Here is a 14,865-nt window from a genome sequence, read left to right on the forward strand (position 1 = left end):
CAAATGTTAACAAATTGGGTTATTCATATTTTTCATTAATTTTTAAGTAGTAAGTGTTACCAGCTCAAAGGATATAGGGTATTATCCCCAATCTATTTAAAAAAGTAGCTTGTGATGACAAGACAATACGCAATTTAACAGTTCTTCAGAACAATTTCTTCCCTCATGGCTACAGAAAACAAGCTGAGATTACTTTTTCAGCCTTTAAGGTTCAGTCCTATCACAAAGGTCAACGAAAAAGAATGAGCGCATATTGTATATTTAGAACTGCTTGAAGACAAAAACTCTCCTTGGCCAATCTCCTGTTTTTCAGAGTTTGACCCATGGTTATTTTGTCTTCTGTAATTTTTTTTTAAAATGATTTAGGGTTTGCAAGACCGTAAACAGCAACACAATGTACAGAATCCTAATGAAACATGAATTGTGTATTTCCTTGAATTTGAAAGATGTAATATTTTACATATATGCATATTCTTAAGTTGATCCTTATTCTATTAATTTAAATAATTTCTTATGTGATGTGGACTGAATTTGGCCCATAACTTTTTAATCTATTAAAAATAAGTAGAGAAATACTTAATGCTGAACTTAATGCTTGGGTAATGCCTGATACCAGAATCGCATTTTTTCACCCCCAGAACAGAAGAGACACGCTAAAGAGTGATGGCACATGCTTCTCTCTCCCAAAGAGTTTGGGTCAATTCAGAGGGCTTCTGGGACAAAATCCCAACATCAATCTCAGCTGTTGGGAGTTAGAGTATTCCTATGAAATAGGACATTCATGTGACATGCAGGACTTCAGTGAAAAGGCATCGTTTGGTCATGAGGACAGTTCAGACTCTTATTTAACCTTTTGCTGAGATTGGTAATGGAGGTGCTAATTACTGCCATAGGTTGAAGCTTTCATAGGTATTTAAAGATCTGTTACATTGAAAACAACAAGATTTATTTACCCCAAAATCTTTTGGGATGTGAGCTATAATCAGCTTTGAGATAGGGAGAGATGGATCCTGGTATCTGGAAGAGCCTTTTTTTTTTTTTGGTATCAAATTCATTTGAGTAGATATCGTCTCATTCAGACAAACTGTAGAGAATATTTGACTAAACTCTGGCTTTGTGTTCCCACCATCTTTCCACATTTGTTGTCCTGCCATTACTCATGGTCAAAGCAATGTCTTCTGCAAGAGCAGCACCGTGCTCCAGTTCCTCGGCTGATTTGCTCAGTAACCAGAACACCAGTACCAGGAGGCAACTGCAGCGGCTCCCATTGCAGCAATTTGCAATATCACGCACTAAAACGTCACATCTCTTAAGGAAACAGGTATGAGGAATAGGTCAAGAAAAAGAGAAAAGCTCCAGGTGACACAAACTTAGCTCAACAATCAGCAACAATGAGAAAGACTGTGGAATGCACAATGACAGATAAATGGGACTGAGGTGCAGTCCCACACACCTATACTTCCTCCTCTGCATGACAGAAGCTCTTTAATGATGTTGTCAGGGCCCCTAGATGGAGTAAGAGTCTTGATGTATGCGGCGACTTATCTGTCATCCTTTATTTTACACATGCAATCCTTAAAGATATCCTGCAAATCTAATACAAAACAAGAGTTTCAAGGCAAAATATAGATGAGTGAAATGTGGAAAATTAAACTTGGGGAAGATCAGCACCTTTACAAGAGATGCAGTATGATACTAGTGTCAGCTTCATTTATCAGAAATTGAGTTCAACCTCCTCAAACAATATACACCGAGAGACCGATTCCTTCCTTTGTGCCATAGTAATGTCAGTGAGTTCAACAGAGTGACTTCCAATTTACTTTCTGTCAGGAAAGGAGACAGGCATCTATTCATCCACATGGACCAAAGGAAAGGCTGAGCATACACAGAACTTCTCCTGGAATTACCCCACGCTTTGCACAGTATAGGGCCAAACACTGCTCACAAATACCCTGCTAGAAATCCATTGCAGCCAACAACAATATCACAGACATAATTCAGTCTGAATTCAGCCTAGGAATACCTTAATTAAGAACAAGGAAAACTGCATCCATAAAACCACTGTATATCACAAACATTAACACCAGGAAGCTGAACATTCATTGCGTAGAGTCCCAGAACTGTATTAATAACAATGCACACTGAGGACATCATATTGTGCAGTCTCTTCACACTTATAAAAGCAGGAAATTATTTTTATGGCCAACATTTTCTGTTCTCACAATTTATCCTAGTACACCAGATACATGCTGTATGAAATCTTCCACCAAGACTTATAGAAAATAATCCTAGGTGCAGCTCAGGGGGTAAAAATATGAGGTAACAGTTAAGCTAAACTTCTCTTCGAATATTCTGGGTCTTATGAAGTTGATCTGTATTGCTAGAGGTACACACACTGACTTTTAATGTAACTCTGAAAACAAATGAACACGTTAAAAAACACTCTGGGAATTACAGGAGACAACTATACTAACCATTATGCCAGCCTGACTGTCCTACTGTGGACTATTTGCTGTCTTCACCCTGAAGAAGCCCATAATTTGCTGAGAATAAATCTGAAGTTTTATTTGTAAAATTTACTGGAGTCTGACACTGAAAGGGAACAAGGCAAGGCTGGAGGCAGTTTGGACCATCTACGGGAGACTGCAGCAGAGATCACTGTTTAGGCAGGAAGATGGTACAGACTGTGGTTAAGGTGGAGGAAAGCTGCGAGGTGCCTACTCATTCTCCAGAGCATCAAAATCAGGAAAAGACAAAAGCTCCTCAGCAAAAATCCCAGCTCAGCAGATGCAATGAAGAAGGACACTTTGAATGCAATGCTACAACGCACAGGGCAAAATGCTGCGGCTTATCTTCTTATGAAAACTATTTTCTGCAAGGACATCAAACAGTCCTTTACTGTCTACAGAAAGCACCTATGGACTGAGCTCATGTATGACTCGTCAAGACTTACTGCTTTGAGTCCAGAATGGAGGCAGGGCTGGTTCAAGATGATGGACTGAAGCTCCCTAGGAAGAAAGGACCGTCATCACCAAACTCACTGATACCTGCTCCAAGGAAGACTTCTTCCTTTTTTCCCCCTTTTTCACATAAATATGGCAAAAACCAAACAGAATGACCAACATGTGACAAGCATTAAGTCACACTGCTTAATACACTCTAGCATGTTATGGAGATGCTCGTGTGACATCAGGCCAGGCCCAGCAAAATACCCAAATGGGACAGCCCAGAACAGCCCAGGGAAAGGGAACAAAGGCTCAAGTGTCAGAAAGGCTTTGCCTGGAGAAAGGTGCTTGGAGCCAAGAGGATAACAGGAAAGGAGAGAGCAGCCAAGAGGGTTGCAGAGAAGTCAGAGATAAAGCAAATGCCACAGATAATGACATGAAGCTGAAGAAGGGACAAGGAAATGATGAAGGAGGAGACAAAAACACAGTTACAGTTTGAGGGGAAATACCAAGACGGTGAAAGAAGAAAAAGCTCTCACGTGAAGACGCAGCATTCCTCAGAAGATATGGTGATCCTGTTATCACCACGGTATCAGTTTGTTTGCATGAGACTCTATGTGCGCATATATTTTGCAATTTTTAGACTATCTAGAAGAGTACTAAGCTAATAATCACTAATTTTCTTTGGTCTGAAACGTTCATTAGGAGGACTGCTGTGAAATAAGATGCGCAAACTTTCTGGTTTGGGGTTACTCATCACAAACCTGCCAGACCAAAGGTGACTGGCACCTGTTACCAACAGCAGATGTTCTGAGACATCAGTGGGGAACTGAACAGACTGTCCAACCTTAAACCTGCACCAAAAAACCATCAGAAATAGCACAGTGAATGGCAGTTACAGCGGAGTTCAGGAAGTCAGTAAGAAATGATTTTCAGCTATGATCCAATTACAAAAGCTGTCTGCATCAAGGCAGGGCTGAGCCGCCTGTGTAGCAGAGGGCAGTGTGTAGGTATACTTGGGACGTGGCCGAGTCTACGTGCCTGTCAACTTCTGACGCAAAGGAAGCCAATTCGATCATTTTCCTCTGTAAAGGGCAAAATAACATTAGCTGACAAACTTCTGCAACTCATTTTTTAACAGGAGCCACTTGGAATCACGGGTATGTTTGAAAAATCCATCTCCAAGTAAATGAAAATGGGAGAGTATAAGATATATAGCCTTGTCTGGTTCACTCTTTTTGACATTTAAATGAATTCCAAATGTCCACTGATAGTTCTTGTATCAATCTTGTACCACACAGACTTGCAGTGGTAGTCTTCATAAGCAAATACTCAGGGACATCTGAGATACCATAAACCCTTTAGGTAGCAGCAGCCTACTTTGTGCTAACATTGATGAAAAGGCTGAATAGTAGTCCCTCAGTGAACATGCCAAATATGCAGGTGACATGTCAACTCTCTAACCGCTATTATGATCTGCCAAGTGTATTAATAAACTTTTACAGTTAAAAGGAAAAGAAAAGAAAATCTGAACCCATTTTCAGGATATTGTGCTGTGAGTGAACACTTACAGACTAAAATCCTTATGAAGGATTTGTCTGCAGGGAACATGCTAAATCAAGCCCTTTTGAACTTTTGATTAAATAATTGATGCATAATGCAGAATGTATAATATATGCGTCCTTTCCCCATAGTTGCCTGGAAACCCATATGGAACGGTACTAGCAGTTCCAGGAGCATTTAGTCTCTAAGTCGCTGCTAAAGACAAAGGAACAAAAAAGTTTTTAAAATCATTAACTCATCTTTCTTTCCATTATTCAAGTACTGCAACATACCCGAATTAGTAACTTACACAATGGTATCATGACTCTTGTAATATATATGAGTGCTTTTTCTTTTGCTTTTTTTAAAAGCTATTTCTCTTGGAGTCATATCAATGACTATAGGTCTCAGCTTCTGTTAAAACAGAAAACAAAGAACGGAACTAAAATTTTCAGCCTTTATATTTTAATAATACTACTAATACTACTACTAATAATGAATATTCAAGGCGGTCAGAGAAGAATAAAACTAAGAACTGAAAATGTGTTTTCCCTCCCCAAATTACAGGATTTTAAAGCAAATCTCATTACAAGGCTGATCACTGAGGGTTTGGAAGAATATGAGAATGCCATGATCACAAATTCAAGAGGCAGATTGTTTTCCCAGGAAATAAATGTTTCGAATTGCAGCCAAGCAGACCTTTTGCACTTCTCAAGTAGGCAACATCGCTTGTCATTCAATTTGATTGCTCTGTGACCCAGCCTGAAAATCTATCTTGTGCTTTACTGCTTCCAAAATGGAATGAAAATCATGATACAAACCAAAGAAAACACTACCCATGGAAACCTACAGTGATGAAGGATTAAGTAATTTAATCTAAACAATTCTGTAATCATGACAATTTGCTGGCTCTGTTTCTGATGGTCATTCTGAGAAAAAAAGGATGAGGGGCAAGCACAAAATTGCACAGGCTATACAGTCCTTGAGAAGGAAAAGGCAGGATATTGAGAATGAATGCCTCCTGCCACAGCAGGGATCCTCATGAGATTCTTGCCCAATGAGGATACCACCATTGAGCATTTCTTGTACACTCCATTCCACTTTAGAGAGAATAAATACTCGCTGAGTCGAAGAAAGAATGGCTTTATACTATGGTGGCAAGAGATCTCATTTAAGTAGAGAAGTAGTTGTCAGTTCCTAAATCAATTAGCATATAGATTCAGTGGTTAAGCATCAACAGGACAGACTGGAACACTTCTGAATATCCTCTAGCCTGATGTTTAGGGAACTTTTTTGGATATGTAAGATCAGTGCATATTTTGTTATGCAGAAGAGAAAGTTGAACCTGGATGTCTTGTTGACTTCCTCAGCCAGTGGATAACACAAAGGTCATGGCATCATTTCCAGTGTGGAATCAAGACTTTCATATCCTTTCCTTTTAGTACAAGTACCAGATACTGTGATTTTTCATTTTGTGGAGAATGGCATGTTGAATGGGATAAGACAAAATGATATTTTAAGTGTCGGTCTAGTATAGGAAAAAAAACCCTAACCAAAATACCCAAATCCAAACCCTAGTAATTTTATTTAGGTTTAATCAAATAATTTTTAAAAAGTGCTTGCCATCCTGACGGGGATCCCATAGCTGTCACAGGTTGATCTCATAATTGGATACCCAAATTGTCAGTTTCTAGGACAAAACCAGTTTCAGCAGCTTGCTGTTGCATTACAGGAGGTATAAGAGTACAGACGGGGAAAAAGCTTTAAGAAAAACATCTAAAAATAGTGTGTTTACAATAACTGTCATTCATTTTCAGTGGGAAATTATTATTTTTTAGAAGGGTGAGAAATTATTCTAACTTAAAACAAATGTAAAAAGGCAGACCAGATCAGAGGGGCACCCAAGAGCATGTATGGAAATTAAGCTGACATGCCTACATGCCTCAGCTGTGACTACTTAAGCCCAGAGGAGGCTGGAGAAAGAGGAGGGGAGGAAGAGGAGGGTGGAGGTGGAAGAGATTGCCCTGGACATTCACATTCATGGCAGTTGTGCCCCCTATGTGGAAACAGCTGTATCACAACTTGGATAAAACAAAACAATGAAATAAAAAATAAAAAATCACTCACATATAGAATAATATTGAAGGGAGAAACAAAGACACTGAAAACCTAAGGTGCTGGGATTAAACTGCCAGAGAAACAAGCTCCCTTTTTGTCTGCTTTAATTAAGCCACGTATTACTATCACCAGCACGGCTTTAAATTCAAGCTTTCAACTGCCAATGATTTATTCTGATCTAGGGAAACCAACAAAACCTGCTTTTTGCAGCTAGAGTCATAGAATAGTCTCACAACACATTCAGAAAAGTTCATCAAGGATAGCAGCAGTTTTCCAGCTGTACAGTTCTGTATTACTGAGTGATGTTTAATTGTATAATGGTTTTGATTACGCTATGTTGTTATGTTCTACTCCTGCTGCCACCATAGCCCAGAGGGAATCTGCATGTGAACACAATATTTCATCTCAGCTTGTTTTTCTGTATAAACAATTGGGTTTTAATAAATCCACCGAAAACCAAATATTAAAATAAACCAGCTGCACAATGATCATTGGGGACAACTATAAATTGTGCTTTTTGGTGGTTCTCGAATACTGGTGAGTTGAGAGATACATATAACTGCTGACATTGGTCTTTCATGCCTTGTTTTAGTAAAGCCTGTTACGCTTCTGCGTCTGAATGCTATGGGTGAACAGCTGTAAATCAACCCTGTCAAGATGGCATTTTCCTGGCAGTAAGTGGAGCTGAGCAGGAGTCAGTACGGTGAGAATGTATATTGGATGCTCCACAACCCGTTCTGATGCACTGGAGGTGAAGCGAAGGACAATACCCCAATGTGACTTTGTCAGAGCAACACCGGTCCATAGGGTTTTCAAGTTCTGCGGCTGTTGCAGACCTCATGGTGCTCACCTGTAGTTTTTCCATCTCCCTCCTTGACTTTTGCACTGTGAACTATTTAGGGCCACCTTTAAAACACATCCAGAAAATTTAGATGAGGAAGAAGTCAGCTATTCACATTTTGTACATTTTGTACAGTGCAGACCGGAATAAACACGTAGCATGTTTGATCAGGTTTCCGCACCTGCTTCCTATCTGCTTTTATTATCCCAAATAATGAAATTGAACCTCAAATGATTAGGGTGCTGCTATTTCCAAGACAATATCCAACACCATAATCCAGCAGAGCAGCCCCAGTCAGCTCGCACACTTGTGCTTTACATTCTGAGCTCTGCAGATGGCGTAACCACCAGCAGTCTTTTCTCTGAGGTCCTTCTGTAGAAGACTCTCGGCATTCATTAGGAATTATTCACGCCCAAATCTCAAGATCTTCTCAAGACTTCTTCGTACTTCTTTGATTTTTTTCTTTTTTTTTTTTTTTTTTACAGAAAAGATATCTACCTCTTATGTTAGTATTTATGACTAAGAGAAGACTATTGCTATTGCAAGAGGTCTATTGCTACAGGAGTTCTGCAAAGTAATAAGCAAATAGCCTGCAATCACCTCTTTCTACACCCACCACATCTTCAAAGGTACCGCATTACCTACAGAGTTTCTCTTTTCATTACTTCCAATTTTAGAAATTGTCAGCAGAAATAGAGAAGCATAAAATGAGTTTAGATTCATGGTGCACTAACAAAGCCTCCCAACTTTCAGGATTCCTGCATGTAGAATTTTGTGGGTGTCTAGATTCTGGGATTATTTTCACATATTGCATCCCACATTTGGCCACTTAGCAGATTCAGAGGTGTGCCAACAATAATTTGTAAATGTTACTGTTATTTATTTGTAGCATTAACATAGGCAAAGGGGAATGTTTAAATTTGAAGGAATTTTTCTTTGAAAGATAACAAAGTTATTAAGAGGAGTTCCTAAGAACAATTTCTTGCTTCTCTGAAGGATGAGGCTGGACTGGATTCAATTCTATCCTGTTTGACAAATAATTGCAATGACTGATACTGATTTTTCTCACTTTGCTGATTTTATTTAAACTGCCTGTTGGTTTAAGTGCTCAGAGAGACTTTTATAAAAGAAATACTTTTCATATGCTTAGTAGTTTTCCTGAAGTTTTATAGAATTATCAGAAAGACATATATTTCCAACTTTGAAGCCTGCTAAATATCTTTAAAGTAGTCTTCCTCTTGTGAAAATTAAATAATTCCATGGAGCAATTAATTTGATCGACAGTGTTAGTACTCAAAGTGCAACATACGTAGTAGTATTTTGGGACATGGTGGTAAACTGTCACCTGCTCTGTAATTTTTGGCCAGATAGTTTAACTAGTTTAAGAGAAATGCTGCAAAAGCGAATGGCTCTTAGAACACGAAGGCACCTTTGCCCATTGCACACTGCCTACTTCACCAGTAAAATCCAGCCAGGTGCTGAAGGTTACAGCCAAACACCCTTTTGTACTGAGACGAATTCACAAAGGGACGTGAGGAGACAAACTCTTGTCTGTGCCTGCATTAAAGACAGCAGAAACAAACAGTGCATTTTTGTGATAAACGTAGCTGCCTCTTATATGATATCCCGTGATTGTCTATGCTAATGAGCACTTTCGGGTAAAAAAGATGGTGTTAATAAAACCCATGCTCTGCTTTCCTTGGAACAGCCCCTTCTGGCACTCAAGCGGCTCTCTGCTTCCATCCTCACACACCTTCAGCCTGTAGCCAAGAGCAGCTCCCTGCAATTTATTAAATTAGCTCTTTAATAGAACCCCATAAATATACTCTTTCCAAGCAATTTTTTCCAAGTAAGTCTGGGCCGGTGTGCCAAGGGCAGGGCAGGAGAGCACAGCTGAAAGAAGACAAGGATGGCTTGAGTGACAGGAGGTGCTATGCACTGGGAGTGGAGCAGAACTGCCTTTGAGCTTTTGCTTTTTCTATTCTTCCCTAAATGAAATAGCTCAGACACAGCAGAAAGGCTTTTTTCCCATGTCCCTTTTTTTTTCCCCTCTCCTGAACTTACTACTGGGTAGTGCATAATGATAACTTCTGTAGGGGGGGTGGTGGAAAAAGAGTAGCTGACATGAGCCAGAGGTCTGATATTAACTATTTCAGGGCAGTGCTTGGTTCAGTGGTTCTATGCTTAGAAGCTCTGCCTCGGACAGCCATTGCTTGAAATCACATCAGGTGGATGAATGACTTCTTTTCCCACTAATAAGAGAAAGCCATGTGAGAGAGCAGCAGTCTACCAGAAACAACCAGAAGAAAACTGTACTTGACAGTGAAAAGATACACACAATTCAGCCCATTCCAGAGCAACAAGCATTATTCCGTAAGTTGCACAGATCCTGATTCTTAGGACTACATTTATGTTTAAGTTCCCTCCTTTTTTTTTTCATCAGAAGAGGTTGATATAGTATAACTCTTGATATATGATCAGCAAATCACTTCTCCAAGGTTATCAACGGCCACCAGAAGGCAAGACTCAGCACAAGCTGGCAAACTGAAGGGCATGTGCATTGGTTCTCTATGAAGAGAAGCAATAGTTCCACAAAAGCAAATCAAAGTTGATGAATAAGAGGAACAAAGTTAAGATGAACAAGCAATATTTTTAGCCAGCCAGCCACTCCCAACAAGGCTATTGCATGTTTAGGTTTTTTCATTTGCTTTGTATACAGTTATCAAAGCAATTAGTGTTACGACTTTCCTATCACTGTCAACTTAATTGGATACTTCCGTCACCTCAGACTATTGCATTCAGTTACTATGAAAAAAATGAAGTGAACATTTTAGCCTCTTAAACATAAAATTAAAAAAAAACAAACTGAATGCAACATAATAGTGTATTGCAACATATTTCCTTCTGAATGGGAGAAGTCAGATGCTGGGCAGGTACTAAACCCCTCCTGGGTTTTGTGCCTGGCAGCCTGCTTACAGTGTGATACTAACCCATCAGTTCATACTTCACATATTATAACACGAGAAATGTGCTGCAGAAGTGATTGAAAGACTAGCTCCGTAGCTAATAACCCAATAAACACTCTCCAAAGTCTTTTCCACCACAACTTGGCCTCTCCTCTATGTTTGGACAGCATAAGCTAAACATTTCTGTAACACAGATACATGTAGCCTCAAAACTAGGAACTCCCTCCTGGATGGTTAATCTCTATTTGCAGTGAGCATTTCTTAATGTATTTACCACTGTGCGTAGCACAAGCGTAGCCAGGCTGTCATTCTAGTTTAGATATGAAGACTAAAAACTTTGTTTTCTCTGCATTAGTCCTTTCCCTACTGCTACTGCTGGCAACAGTTCCCCTGGTTAGGATTTTTTTTTTTTTAACTTAGTGTGGAAAGGTCTGGTAAAACACATAGAACCACCCCCACCATTCTAAGTATTTTGGATGGAGAAGAAAGGATACAATCCATTACAGATTTTATATGTATTTCCCTTTTAAAGTTCACAGCTTTTCTCTGGACTGTGCTAACAGAAACTGCAGCTGTAAAGGAAGAAAGACTGAATCTCAAAAGAAATGTTAAAAAAAAAATCACTAATCAAGTTGGAAATACCTAAAGAATGAAGCCTAGATGGAAGAAGACAGACATGCAGAGATTACAAGCAGGTTCACCCTCTTAGAAAAGATGTCTCTAGATGACCTTCTGGAACAAAGAAGGCTCACTGACGTTGCACGCACTTTGCTGCACCCCAAATAGCCGAGGCCTGGAACCACCATTTCTTCTCCATGGAGTTACTATAAAAGCATTTAATTTGCAGGATCTTGCTGGCACCCCCAAATGTTATTTTATAAGAAAACTGGAGAATGTAGTTAACATATTTATTAATTAAACCTGTGGCCTGCATCACAACCCACCCTTCTATGACTGAATCACTGGCATGTTTGAGACAGACCGGGAAGTGCAGGGCAAAGCTAGTAACAATGCGACACGAAAGAAGCGCTGACATACTTACAGTTGCATTTCTTCTGAACAAATCTAAGCTTGCATGCTGTTCGGTAGGTGGACAAACGAATGCGATCCAGATCTTGAGCCCCTAGTGGAAGAGAATAACAGCGGCATTTAGATGGAATATGACCTGTGCATGTCTTTGCTGGCAGGGAATCCAGAGAAGAAAGAGGACACATGAGCTGACTCTGCTTAATAATTTTCAAGGCTCTCTCCTTCGCCGGGAGAGTTAGAGAGGGGTGAGGAGAAAGAAAGGGAATGGCAGGAGCTACAGCGTTAAAAGACTTTTATAAAGGAAGGCAAGGAACAGTCAGCCCACTGTGTCTGTCACTTTGAAGAACAATCTGGTCAAGCTGCAGGCTAAAAGACACACTGGCCAGGCTCCAACAGCAGGGAGAACCTTCATCTAATTTTAATATTTAACAACAAAGCTCATAACAAGTACCTTTGGCTGACATGCCAGATCAGAACAAGGTATTGTCAGCAAACCAAATTAGAAACAATATCATGCTGTAATGAAAAGACTGATAGCAGTCTGCAGAAGGGGGCAAAAATAATGTAAAGGGTGTGAGGCCTTTCTCCACTTTGCGGAGCTATGTTCTCTGCAACGGAGACCTCAAAGGGTCAGCTCTCTGCTTCACACGTAGCTTGGCCCTGGCTGCTCCAACTTAAAGATCTGGCAACATTTCCAAAGCAGCTGCCCAGGAGACGGGTATGAACCGACTGGCAGCTCCTTCCCACTCAAGCGCAGCAGAGAGGGACCAGGATGGCGGCAGAACCTGGCACAGAGTCTCTAGGCCTCAGGCTGCTGTGTACCCCCCGTAACACTTCCCAAAACCCTCAAAAAGTAGATGAGGAGATTGTGATTTAAGTCCTTCTCCTTCTTGGCTGGCATGTCTTACACAAAGAAGTGTTGCCTCAAAGCTACAATATGGCCTGTGAAATACAAGACTGCTTATTAATTGTACCACGTATTTCATGGAAACACATTCAATTAAATTTCTGTGTATTTGCTTTTTCACTATGGTTGGCCCTCTAATGGGAGTAAAACCTGTTTTATTCAGTTGAGCAAGGTACCAAGTTACAAAAACCAGAGTTTCTTAAGGAACTGTCTGCATGAAACACACCCAAACAAGGTGCAGTCGGGCTGTAAGAGAAGGGGGGTGGAATATGGCCCTATTCTGCTTTTACACATGCTTCCCAAATGCTTTAAGATTCATCTTGGCATTATTAGACTGGCCGCTCAGCTGCACTGGTGCACATGTGGCTGCATCGGCATTGTTCACCCCCACTTTCTTGAACAATCTGCTGTCCTTTGGACCCAAATTTTTCAGATGTGCTCTGACCTGCGAGATGCAAATGTGAACGATATTCTCCCCTCTCCTCAGACTCTGCTCTTCTCCTCTCTGGATTCTCCCACACCATCTTCCCAGGGCTCCCAGCTACTCCCTTTTGCCAGTTGGCTGTCTTAACACCATCTGTTCCTGGGAGAAGTCACCCCTAACTACTTAACATGAGGTCCAGAAAGTTTTTTTCTAATTTTTTTCACCAGATGCTTTATTGTTAAATTGCAGAGGTCGTCGTCTTCTCCATTAGCATCTCACTGACAGCTTTTGGAAAACTTCTTTACTGGTAAAGGGGAAGACAATGCTCCTAACACTAAGTCCTTCCTTTTTCAATAGGACCAATGAGTAAAATGAATTTAACTTTTTCCCTCTTAACTTCAGTGAAAGCTATTAATAAAAGCTTCCAGAGCTCCTTTATAAAACTTCAGCCTTTTAACAAGATGTAAAGATTCAAAGCAAAGTGAGACTCGAGCTTCCTAGGTTGCAGTATTAATCCCAAATAAACAAATTTATAGGCAATAATGTCACTTTTTTTTCCCTTTACTATTTACACACACAGTGGATGGTATTATTTTGATATTATTTTGGGAGTAGGTGTTTTTGCTGGTAAATCCCTGAAACAGACAATTCAGTTTAATCATGATTCATGTTTTGCTGCAGTCAGAGATCCATTTGTCAAATTACTTCTGTAGCAAAGTGACTTCACTTAGATGGAGAGTCCTGAAAAACAAGTGAAAAGATGTGCGGGACTGAGCATGGCAAATGAGACTGTGAATTTGTACCTCACCTACAGGATTGCCAATGGCCTCTCCTTCCTTCTGCCCGCTGGCAGTGTTTCACTCCGTTGCCTTTGAATATGCTTATCTCATGTAACACTGCGGGCAGTTTGCAAAAATAATAAAGGGATACATTGCAAGCTTCGGTTGCTGTTTTCTTGCTGGATAATATGTGCTGGCAGCACAGTAGTAATGTACATTTTGAACTCTCCTCATCAGTCTGGATATACCTGAGCATGTCAGGTAAGACTAAGGGTAGTGATTTGACATCCAATGGTGTATTCTGAGATATAAGACACAATCTAAACTTTAACCACTGGACTCTAGAGAAGATGATATTGATTATGATGCTAATTCACAGAAGTTTGTAACTTGGAACTAGAAAAATCCCTCTTCTGAAAAAAAGGAAATGAAAAAGACAAACTAAATTTCTTTAAATACAGGGAAAATAACATAGTTGCCCAAATCTAAAGTGAGAGTCAAATCCATCTATTTCTTGTTCAGGACAAATTTCCTACTTAAAAAGGCACGAAAAGTTGGATTTTTTTTTTTTTTCTCTTGTGTAGTCTGGAACATGCATGTGTAGTAGTAGTAGGAAGGGAGGCAGGCAAATAGAAAAGGAAAGCACACGTGAGATAAACCAGACTCCAGTAACTGTGTCAAAACATTAAAATGTGAAAGAAAAAATAGTAGACAATAACTATTTGTGTACAGTATGGGAAAATAGTCCCTCCTCCGCCTCCAACTGCTGATCGTGCATTTTCCCAACACCTCCTTAACTCCTCCAAAACAATCCAACAGCCAAACAGCCTTCAAAACTGTGGGAACGAACCATAAATCCTCATAGCAAAGTCTTAAGCAGTTATCTTCCATTTTAGGAATATTTCAAACTAGCTGAAGTTAATGCAAGTTGTGCTATTGACTTTAGCTGATACAAGCTCAAGTCCTTTCTGTAATTCCAATTAGAAGTATAGTATATTCTGATAATGGACAAATGCATCATCCTTTTTTCTTTTTTTTTTTTTTTTCCTTCTTCTGGGCAAAGAACAACCCCTCCCTCTACCCATCCAAGATGTGGTACACAAGGGACAAGAGAAATATCTGAGTTAAACATCAAGCCTTGTGTGATATTGAAATAATTACAGGGCACAATAGAGCTAGTGGACACAGTGGAACAGGCCAAGATCGCTCTCAGTAGGCCATCTGAATGAGAAGTCCTTAATCTGGAGAGCTCAGGAGTGCAGATGTAGAATATCTGGCCACCCTGGGCTCACCCCGGGCTCACCCCTGGAGAAC

General features: G+C 40.1%; 1 protein-coding gene across 18 annotated transcripts in view; it reads right to left on the reverse strand.

Annotated features, from left to right (window-relative positions):
- Positions 1-14,865, reverse strand: part of DTNA (dystrobrevin alpha) — a 232,148-nt gene that overhangs the window by 84,627 nt on the left and 132,656 nt on the right. For all 18 annotated transcript variants that reach the window (XM_075744129.1, XM_075744137.1, XM_075744127.1 and 15 more), the window contains one exon: positions 11,455-11,535. In XM_075744129.1, the coding sequence (XP_075600244.1) occupies positions 11,455-11,535 (81 nt within the window). The remainder of the gene's footprint in view (positions 1-11,454; positions 11,536-14,865) is intronic.

The sequence above is a fragment of the Balearica regulorum genome, chromosome 2 (assembly GCF_011004875.1).
Source record: "Balearica regulorum gibbericeps isolate bBalReg1 chromosome 2, bBalReg1.pri, whole genome shotgun sequence".
Classification (NCBI taxonomy): Eukaryota; Metazoa; Chordata; class Aves; order Gruiformes; family Gruidae; genus Balearica; species Balearica regulorum.